The sequence below is a fragment of the Gracilinanus agilis genome, chromosome 3 (genome assembly GCF_016433145.1).
Source record: "Gracilinanus agilis isolate LMUSP501 chromosome 3, AgileGrace, whole genome shotgun sequence".
NCBI classification, from domain to species: Eukaryota; Metazoa; Chordata; class Mammalia; order Didelphimorphia; family Didelphidae; genus Gracilinanus; species Gracilinanus agilis.
In genome coordinates, this window is record NC_058132.1 from 556,655,412 (window position 1) to 556,666,890 (window position 11,479).

The 11,479-nt window shown below is 35.5% G+C and overlaps 1 protein-coding gene across 1 annotated transcript in view; it reads left to right on the forward strand.

Moving 5' to 3' along the window:
- The window catches only part of MYCBP2 (MYC binding protein 2), a 344,646-nt gene that overhangs the window by 325,322 nt on the left and 7,845 nt on the right, over positions 1-11,479 (forward strand). Inside the window, exons 75-81 of the mRNA XM_044670580.1 lie at positions 2,012-2,140; positions 2,236-2,368; positions 3,930-4,033; positions 4,707-4,895; positions 5,345-5,452; positions 6,834-7,043; positions 8,981-9,088. Of these exons, the coding sequence (XP_044526515.1) occupies positions 2,012-2,140; positions 2,236-2,368; positions 3,930-4,033; positions 4,707-4,895; positions 5,345-5,452; positions 6,834-7,043; positions 8,981-9,088 (981 nt within the window). The remainder of the gene's footprint in view (positions 1-2,011; positions 2,141-2,235; positions 2,369-3,929; positions 4,034-4,706; positions 4,896-5,344; positions 5,453-6,833; positions 7,044-8,980; positions 9,089-11,479) is intronic.

Consider the following 11,479-nt stretch of genomic DNA (forward strand, 5'->3'; position numbering starts at 1 on the left):
TTTTTGGGAAAAAGGAAACAGAGAAAGATCAACCAATACAGAATGCAGTGGTCTCTGTCCTACCAATAGTAGACAGGACTATTGTGCAACCTGGAGAGGGGGTGGTGCATGTCAAAACATACAAGGCATTCACTCCTAGTGATATTGAGGTTTTAAAACACCGTTTTCCCAGATTCTATGAAAAACCTTACAAAAGTTTAAAAGAATTAAAGTGGGTGTTCACACTTTTTAACTCTAGTTTCGACGATGTCGAATTTCTTTTGGGGGAATTTTACACTCCCTCGGAAAAGGAAAAATTCCTGACCGAAACTAGAACGAACCCAAATTTAGAATCATGGCCGTTAGTACATCAAGATCTAGATTTCACTCAACACGCAAACATGAGGTACTTGTTAAGATGCAGGGCTGATCTTATCGAAGCAATGAGAAATTTTGCAAAAGGGCCAAATGCATGGCAAAAATTTGAGAAACTGAGGCAAGGGGAAGAAGAGCACCCGGGCAGTTTTCTAGACAGAGTTATTGAAGCTGCTGAAACGATATTAGGACTTAGAGATACTCATTCCCAGGATACGATCGATCATATAAGGAGACAATTTGTAAAGGGAACCTCAATCCCGATACAAAATTACTTCAGGCAAAGTTGTCCACAGTGGGAATCATTACCACTGGAGGATATTAGGAATCATGTAGCATATATACATGATTCCAAACAGAAAGAAGTGAGAATGGCTAGGCAATCTGACAATGAGAAAGATGAGATCATAGCAGACTTGAAGAGGCAATTGAAACAGTCCAGACGGGAGAAAGAAATCGAAGAGGTGAAGAATTTTGCTCTTCAAACGAGTAGAAACCAGTTTAGACAACCTGCCAACAGCACCCCAAAATCAAAATCAGCACCCTCTACACTTCACATTTCATCATAAGCTTATTTTGCTAGACATGGTATGATGTCTTTAAATTTTGAACTGAATAGTAATCGTTCTTGAGAAGCCATTCATTATGTAGATAAAGAACCAGCCTCAAGGTCAGGCTGATCCTGGTGCAAGTTCAGCCTCAGACATTTTCTGCCTGGGTAACCTGGTATAAGTCACTTAGCTGCTCCATGTCCCAGGCAATTCTCTAAGATTATGAAATACTAAATCCAGGCTGCACTGGTAGAAGGTGTTTCCTTACTGGGTAATTTCTGACTTTAATGCAATCATAAGTCCAAGTCAAAAAACACCCATCCTTAGAACTAACCTGAAAAATAGAGGAAAAACAGGAAAAATATCATTCTCCACCATTGATTTATAAAATTTATATATTCACATGTATAATATATTTTTATAAAATAGTGTCTTGGGCAAACTAGCTTGTAAGGCACTTTCAGCAGTTATTTGGATTCTTGAAATGTATCTAAAGAACATATTTAGATATTTAAACCAGAGTTTCTTAACTTTTTTCTGCATCGTGTGTCCTTTTGGCAGTCTGACAAGACCTGTCAACCCCTCTTCAAAAACCCCTTTTCTTTAAATGCATAAAATAATATATATAGGGCTACAAAGAAAAAAAAATACATTGAAATGCAATTAGTAAAGTATTCTAAAAATAAGTTCACGGACATCAAGTAGAGTATCCCTAATCTAAGCCAAATTTTGATATAATTTTCACTTTACATTTTATGTATTCGTTATTTACTAAAATCCTATTTAGAATGAACCAATGAAGTACATTTTAACGTGAAGGTATGATGGCTGTTGCAGGTTTTTAGGAATGAATACTGTTCATTCAACATAGAATTAGATTTAGTATTAAGTTTGGTTGCTATGATGAATTGTGAACAATTTTTAGGCATCATTGAACAAAGTATTCAAGTCAACAAGTTTTTGTTTTAAGTATATTTGCTATGATTCTACATCACCCTCAGAATTTGAAACTTAATAAGCCTGACAATGAATGAGATTTTAATAAGTAACATCTAATTGTGTCTTTTCTGGTAACTTTTTTTCATTTTATTTATCTTGTTTTTCAGCCTATGTGTGATAACCATGACGATGGTGAAACTGCAGCAATCATATTATGCAATGTATGTGGAAATCTCTGCACTGATTGTGATAGATTCCTTCATCTTCATCGCCGAACCAAAACCCATCAAAGACAGGTGAAGATTTCATATTTTCAGAGTGCTTTATGAATTATAAGTATGTATCAGTACATAATTATTATTATTACCCCAATCTTTCATGAAACTCATAGGTCTTCAAAGAAGAGGAAGAAGCTATTAAGGTCGACCTTCATGAGGGCTGTGGTAGAACCAAACTCTTCTGGTTAATGGCACTGGCAGATTCTAAAACTATGAAGGCAATGGTGGAATTCAGAGAACATACAGGTAAAAAATAAAATATAACCACAACCATTAGTCAAGCTTGAAGGCATTTATACATGGATGATTTGGAGAGGTTTCCTGATATTATATTACTGCATATTGAGATAGCCAGACATACCTCAGTTATTTTCCTAACCTCTATTTGACTTTTTGCCACCACATCAATCAATCTCCAAGCATTTATTAAATATTTGCTATGTGTCAGACTATCAACTGGATGATACAAATAATGAATGCATAGAAGTGGAATATATGATAGCCAACTTGTGACCTTGAACAAGTTCTTTCATTTCTGAGCATTGTGGTTCTTGTTGAAATAATGAAAGCATTAGTCTAAAAGATGTCTAAAGTCTTTTCACCAAACTTAAAGTCCAAGTGTGGATTAATCATTCATGCAACCCTGCCCCAAGTCCATAGTCTTAATACAACTAACTGAAGTCCAGTGGTGTTAATAAAACTACTTATGAGTCTAAGGTGGAAAAAAAAATTCTGTTTTTGAGACACCTGCATGAATTTACAATTCAATCTAAATAATTTTCAAATTGCTTAAATAACTATATAAGTAATAATGTATACATTTTTACTTTCTCCTAATTGCTTTTACGTGGAGTCATGTACCTGCAGCTTAAATTAAAAACTCTTGCTACTTATAGTTCCTGTGTTTCAGGTTGACATATGTCTAACTGCTAAAAGCTACGTTCTTTGATATTAAGTGAGTCTGAAAAGTTAGGTTTGCAATCTTTTTGCTCCTCATTATATTTTTGGATTTAAAATTTTTTGAGTTTTCCCTGCCCGCTTCTGCTTTTTTCCTCTTTATTAGAAATTCAGGAGCATTTCCTGTGATTCGTCTTTTAGTCTAATCAAGAAGGCCTTGTTTGTTGAGCCTGTTAAAAATCTGGCATGAAGTAGAAATAGGAAGTTTTTCATGTTCTGCTTTCCTTCTCCTGCTGCCATTTCTGGAATTAAGGACTGCCTTATTATGGACTCCTTCCTAAATTGTAGGAATTATTTATTGATCCCTTCTGTCTCCTAAAACTGTCGTTCAAGTTTGCTATCAGTAACAGCCATTTCAAGATTTTTTTTTAATCTAGGAAAATAAGCTTTTGAAAACATGATTAGAATCTTAGTTTCTTTATCAAATAATTTCCTTTGGTGTCCCAAAGTTAAAAAAAAATCATGTATCATCTTGATTAGTTAACCCCTGCTTTTTAAAAAACTACTAAAAGAGTTGATTTCCAATTATTATATCAATTGCTGAAGACCTAATTATTAATGAAAAAAATCATGATCATCTCTTACAGAACAGGAAATTCCAAAAGGTTAATACTACTAACCATACTTTATATAAGAATATAACTTTATTATAAATAAATATTTTCATGTTGAAGAGGAAAAGGAATTCTCCAAATTATTTAGTTCTTTTATGTCTCCAGAAATTCCTCTTCTAGCATTATTTAACCCTAAAGGTAAAGGAAGAAATTTTAGATATAATTTTTTTATTTATTATTTACCCATTTATTATATTGGATAAGCCTGTAATATGATACTTTCTATTTGCGCACAGGTAAACCCACCACGAGTAGTTCTGAAGCATGCCGTTTCTGTGGTTCTAGAAGTGGAACAGAGTTATCTGCAGTTGGCAGTGTCTGTTCTGATGCAGATTGTCAGGTAGGTACAAATAAGCACACAGCCAGCCCCATCAGCATAGGCAATTTCTAGAAGACTTTCCGTCTTGAGATATTTTCCTCATATGAATATTATGGTTTTATTTAGTTCATAGCAAACCCCGTTTTAGAGACTAGAATACAGAGAGTCATTTAAGTGGATTTGTTTAAACTATAAAGAGGATCAGATAAAGCTCTCAGTTTCACTTTTTGATATGAAGCACACACTAGGCCCTTTCCTTTGTTTTCTTGAATAAAATTTGGTTAGCTAAATACTTTGCTTTCTTCTCTGATATTTCTTATTCTCTTATTCCCCATTATCTTATTTCTTTTTAGCTAGGCCTAATTTGTTTTTAAATGGTTGAAAGAATTACTTAATACTTCTTATTTTGAGGGTGGGAGTTTCCCCTTGGGAATAAATATTTTTAAATGCATGATCATTAACTCAGTTTTAATTAGTTTTTTTTCATTTAATTATCAATTTAAAATTCAAAACATCTCTTATAATTTTAATACTCAGTTGTATTAATATGTGGAATAGAAAATATCTTTGGTTGATGCCTAATCTTACTATTCATTGCCTATAAGAAAATTAGCATAATGAAAGTAATATACTTAGTCGAACATTTATCTTTAATTTTTAAGTTGTTATGCTCTTATGAATTTCTTTTTGACAGGAATATGCTAAAATAGCCTGCAGCAAGACACATCCTTGTGGCCATCCATGTGGAGGTGTCAAAAATGAAGAACACTGTTTACCCTGTCTGCATGGCTGTGATAAAAATGCCACAACACTTAAGCAAGATGCCGATGACATGTGTATGATATGCTTTACTGAGGCACTTTCAGCAGCACCAGCTATTCAGGTATTTATTTCATATTTTAGCAGTTTTACATTATATTTTTAGTGAAAAAATTGAAAAGACCTGTGTTTTTGCTCATTGTTTCGCAGTTATGGATCAGTCTTCTAATGTTCAGATAACTGGCATTTTTGTCATAAATCATTGGATAAAAGGGCACCATTTAGGATCAGAGGAAATAACTCATAAAAAAAGTACACAGTGTTTGGGTAATAATTTAACTACTTCTCTTTTAACTTCAAACTTCATTTGCTGGGGTAAGATGGCCAAAAGATCAGAAGAAACTAAGAGCCTATATATAATCTACAGACCATAAGTACTGGGTGTTAGAGAAAGGGATTTCAGAGTGCCAAGTTCCTAAATTTCCCCTAATAATTTCCTTTACTAAAGTCCTAAATATCTCAGCTATTAGTCACTTTTAATCTTGCATTTGCTTATGTATTCTTTTTTTTTAGTTGGATTGTAGTCACATATTCCACTTGCAGTGCTGTCGACGAGTTTTAGAAAATAGATGGCTTGGCCCCCGGATAACATTTGGATTTATATCTTGTCCTATTTGCAAGGTATGGGAAAATTACAAATTACTCTTTTTTACTTAAGTTCAAGTTTCTTCTTGGTGTCTAGAAACTCAGGAAACATAATATCCTACTTTTATTGGGCCTCAAAGCCCTGCTTGTTTAGTTACCTCATACTTGTCTTCTTTAGATAATCTTTTAGCATCAATCCTACACATTCCACCACTGCCTTTCCAGTTGTTATTCTAACATGTTATTATATATTTCCAAGTGTTTATGCCAGATTTCATAATTTTAGGTGTTCACAAGTACTCTTTAATTCTTCATTGAATTGCAAGGTTTTATTTACCATTAGGAGAAAAAAAATCATTGATACATATTAGAAGATGTATGTCACTTATTTTCAGCCTCTTTAAGAAGTACTTGTTTGCCAATATTAAAGTATGAGTTCATGTCACAACCATTGACAAGTAGATGACCAATAGAAAAATGAACTTAGTATTCTAGATACTAATATGAATTCTAGAACATATACAAATATCTTCAATTATCTGATGAAACCATAATCTGACCTTTCAGTGACATGAGAACAAGATCTAAAAGCTCAAGATCCAAAATCCAGACTGTATCCTCTGAGAGATTCATCAGTTCTTAGCAGAACAACCCACTTATACCATTATGCTTTCCTTCCTTCTTTGTTACCATAAAAACAAGACCAAATTGAGTTCAACAGAGCAGTTTATCTGGAAGTGGCATCCTAGAATATAGCACTTGCTGCCTTCTAGCATCTCCCTTAACCTCCAAAAAGGAATATTGTTTTAAGGCATTAATGTCTAAGACTCAGGTCATAGGTAGAGTAATAGAACAGAAATCCCAGAAAAAGAGACTTAGAAACAACTAGGATAGTATTTTTTACTTTTCTCTTTGTGTTATAAGAAGAATAAGATAGGGCTAAGAGTTAGGAGGTTACATTCTACTTTGATTCAGTATTTTGTTTACCATTATGATCACCTTGTTTTATGAATAAATTTGATAGAAACCAGCCATTTCTGATCCCCAGGATTTTATATTCTTGTCAAGTCAGACTTTCAGCATCTTCTCATTGCCTCCCCTTTTCAGAATATGTCACCAGTGCCTTTAGTATCCAGTCTTGGCAGCAATGTCTATTACCAGTTTCTGTGAATATTGCAAAGGTCAATTACTGTATGAAAATAAAAACTTAGTATGTTAGATTTTTAAAACTTTAAAATATTGATGTAATAATTTCTTTAAAAATATTTTAGAATGAATTTCTCTTTTATGTTGAAAATTTTGTTTGAGGTATTTGGTCCATGGTATATTCAAAAAGTAACTAATATGGAAAAGATTTGCTATATAGAGATTATCAAAAACCTAATATGCACTGAAGGTACTATATTCTTCACTCCAGAACAAAATAAATCATACGGTATTAAAAGACCTGCTTGATCCAATCAAAGAGCTCTATGAAGATGTCAGGAGAAAAGCCTTAATGAGATTGGAATATGAAGGCCTGCACAAGAGTGAGGCTATCACAACACCAGGTGTTCGGTTTTATAATGACCCAGCTGGCTATGCCATGAACAGATATGCATATTATGTCTGCTACAAATGCAAGAAGGTATGCTTCAAATTGAAATAACTTTTTTAAAACTAGAAAATGTATGGATAATTGAGAAGTTAAAAGATGGTTTCCTCATGTGTACAATATGAAGGGTGGACAGAATGGGCTTCCAGCTCTCTTAGTCTGTGATCCTTTGACACTGAACTAAGTATGGGGGTTATAGAAACAACTGAATGAGTCCCTGGCCTCAAGCAGCTCACATGTTTTGAGGAGAAACAACAAGCTTATGGTTAAGTAACTATAAAAGCCATAGAGTATACACACTGATTTCACAATGGTTGAAATCTGAGGTCTTACCCACGGCCTTAAGTAGGAAGTTTCTCTTGTGGCCTGAGTCTTAAATGGAAATCTCTTCTTATACAAACTTGATCTTGCTTAGTTTATTGTTAATAAACATCCCTTGCCAGGCATAGTGGTTGATAGCTATCTGGGGCTGGAAGATTTTTAAGCCGGTGGTTCTGAACTGCAGCGGGCTATGTTGAATCAGGTTTCCACACTGAGTTTGGCCTAATTAGTGAAGTTCCTGGAAGTGAGGAGCCACCAGGTTGCTCAAAGGAGGAGTAAACTAGTCAGGGTCAGAAATGGAGCAGAGGCCAAAGCTTCTGGGTCAGTCAGAAGTAGGTTTGGATCCACGAGGATCCCTGTATTTCCAGCCTCAATGAGATGGGGAGACCCAGACTTTGAAATAAAAGCAAAAAAGCACAACAGGTGCGGTCTATGCCCAAAGACTTTCTAAGCCTTATGGAACCTGCCACTGCCGATTGATCACTAGTAGCACCCTTTTTTTTTTTAAACCTGTCTGACTTAATATAAGTTTAATACAGAAGAACAACAAGGGCTAGACAGTTGGAAGTAAGTGACTTGCTCGGGGTCACACAGTTAGGAAGTGTCTGAAGCCAGATTTGAACTCAGAAAGAGGAGTCTTTCTGACTCCAGGCCCAAAACTCTGTCCACTGTACCATCTAGCTGCCTCCTTAGCCTCTTTCTTTAGTACTGTGCAAAAACCTGCCATAGACAAAGTATCAAAGAAGTTTTATTCTACTATATATAATGAGTGCCACTGTAAAACACAACAGAACATAATTTTTGACTCCAGAGGTTACTGAATAAATGTGAGCAGTTTTCTCCTATATTTTGATACAGAATTGCCAAATCCTATTTTCTCTTAAGAATTTTTCCTTTCTTACTATTCTTTGAGCCAACAAGAATCATGTTTCAATCCTGGGCTTTTCAACATAAAATTTACTTTTTCTAATCTAACTAACATTTAAAAATTTCCAGATGTTAGAAAACATGAAATAAAACTAAAGCAAGTTTTAAGTCAGATCCTAGGCTTGAGAAATTACAATTGCCATATGATACTGGTCTACAACTGGTGAAGAGGACTGCACTAAAATCTCATTTTGCTTCTCTAATGTAGAAAGTATTTTATTGAAACTGCCAATTATAGATATGGGGGCAGGTAGGTGCCCCCAATGGGTAGTCCAAGTCCTAGATTCAGGGAAGATCTGAGTTCAAATCTAGCCTCAAATACTTACTATGTGACCCTCGACAGGTCACTTAACCCTTTTGCCTGTTTGCTCATCTGTAAAATTAGCTGCAGAAGGAAATGACAAACCACTCCAGCATCTCTGCCAAGAAAACCCCAAATAGAGTCACAAAAACACAACTGAAAAATAACATCAAATTGTAGATAGAGAGGGAAGCATTTCAAAATCTGGTTGTGTTACATCTTTCTCTATCCTAATGGAAGTGGTTTGTGACCTGATGAGGGTCTTACTGTAAAATGTATGTATCAGAAGAATGTCTAATGCTCATATAACCTAGATTTCTTGGTTTCCTTTTACTTAGGCAATCCTGCCTCCACTATATTCTTATGTAATAATTTTCTTTGTTTCTGCAGTAATCTCAACATATTCTCTGACTTCCTGTAGGCATATTTTGGTGGTGAAGCTCGTTGTGATGCTGAGGCTGGACAGGGGGATGACTATGATCCTAGAGAGCTTATTTGTGGAGCATGTTCTGATGTATCCAGGGCTCAGGTTGGTATAAAAACGTATGTGATGAAAAGCTGGTCTCAGAGATATTACAGATTTTTTTCAATTTAAATAATAAATTTTACCTAGGTTATGTAAGCCTAATAAATTCTATTATATAATAATGCGTATATGACTAGGAAAGATTATAGCTGGCATCTAACCCAGCCATCTCATTTTATGAATCCTAAGGTTCAGAAAGGTAAGTGATTGGACAAAGGTCACATAGGTATTAAGTAACATGATCAAAAGTAAAGTGTTTCAAGACCAATTTTATTTCTACTATCTGACATTCTTTGTAACAGTGAAGTCATTAAAAGTCTTTCACATATGTTATTCCATTATTCTCCCAGATTTTACCTCTCTATGAAGCATTACATATTTATGGTTCTTTGACTACCAGCGTTGTTTAGACAATAAACTGATAAATAATAGAAAAGTTTCTTTAAAATATGCCACAGGGGGGCAGCTGGGTAGCTCAGTGGATTGAGAGCCAGGCCTAGAGACGAGAGGTCCTAGGTTCAAATCCAGCCTCAGACACTTCCCAGCTGTGTGACCCTGGGCAAGTCACTTGACCCTCATTGCCTACCCTTACCACTCTTCCACCTATAAGTCAATACACAGAAGTTAAGGGTTTAAAATAAAAAATAAATAAATAAAATATGCCACAGACCATTTTTTTGTTCACCCTTCTCGTGTAACAACCTATCAGTCAACAAGTGCTTGCTAGGTACTTTGGGTCATGTGTGAAGAACAGCAAGGCAGTGATGCTAGATTGTCAGGTACATAGAGTTAAATAAAATATTAAAAAGACCAGAAAGGGACAGGTGGTGAGGAACTTAAAAGTCAAAAGGAACATTTTGTATTTGATCTTGGAAAAATTAGGGAATCTACCTATTGGGATGTTTGAAGCCATAAAATTGGTTAGGATTTTCAGGGGAGAACATTTTATTATTACTACTATTATTGACAATACTAACTAGCATTTATATAGTGCTTAAAGTTTGCAATGTATTTTATATATGTTATCTCATTTAATCCTCACAACAACCCTGAGAAGTAGATGCTTTATTATTCCCATTTTACAAAAGAGGAAACTGAGTTTGTAGACAGTATTCAGACTTAAGATCTTTTTTACTCCAAGTTAAGCATCCACTGCTGTGCCACTCAGCTGTCTCTGTTAAAAGAATACTTAGGACAGAGCTATGTGAATATTTCTACATTTAAAGGTTGGGAAGGAATAAGAAATGGAGTAGTCAGAGACATAAAAAATCAGGAGAATACAGTGTCATGAAACCCAGGAAAGAGATTGTAACCAGAGAGTCGCTGTCCAATAATGTCAAATGTTTTTGAAAGATTAAAAAAGAAAAGAACCAAGAGAAGGATTGCACATTTAGAAGGAACTTGAAAGAAAAACCGATTCAGTAGAGTAATTGGAGTAAAACCTATTACAGGGTAGTAAGGAAACAGAATCATTAGAGATGTCAGTGAAACTTTCTAGAAGTTTGGCAGTGAAATGTGGGAAAGGGGTTTTGGAAGATGAAGCCGAGTAACAGTCTTTTATGATGAAGACACACTGAGTTTTTTTGAAGTGGAGGAAAGGATTAGATTATAAACTCCAGGAGAGCAGAGGCAAAAAAGCAGAATGAAAAGAAGCAATGTGGCTGAGCTCCCCTCCACCACCTTCTCCAGACAGATCTAGATAATGGACCAAACTGAATCCTCTTGGGGAAATCCATAAAATGTGCCAGTGAATCATTTATCCAGTTTAGCATAGGGAGACACATAGAGGAGTCTGGGACAGGTCACAGGAGGGGTATAAGCACAGCATGCCAATGCTCAGAGAGAAATTGCTGCAGAGTAAGAGGAGGTCCTAAACCCATACCAGAGAACCCCCGGGCTGATAATGAGGCCTTGTGGCAGGTACAGGCAGTGTCTATAACAACTTTGTCAATCACCATTCAGTTCTGGGTCACACATCCATGTGGAATAAGAAGGAGATCTGTGCAGCAGAATAGCATTCTCTGATAAGGAAGCTCTGGGCTATGTATGGCGAAAGGAAGATGTTTAGTATCTGTGATGTGGCCCAGATCTCAGGCAAAAAGCAGGGTTTCACATGCATGTCTAGCCTAGCCAATAGTGCTTTCCAATTGGCTCATAGGAGCCAAGTTACCAGCAATCGTAGAATCTGGGAAAACGGTGTTTTAAAACCTCAATATCACTAGGAGTGAATGCCTTGTATGTTTTGACATGCACCACCCCCTCTCCAGGTTGCACAATAGTCCTGTCTACTATTGGTAGGACAAAGACCACTGCATTCTGTATTGGTTGATCTTTCTCTGTTTCCTTTTTCCCAAAAAATTTTGATTCTACGATTTCAAGTTGTAAGATGGTATG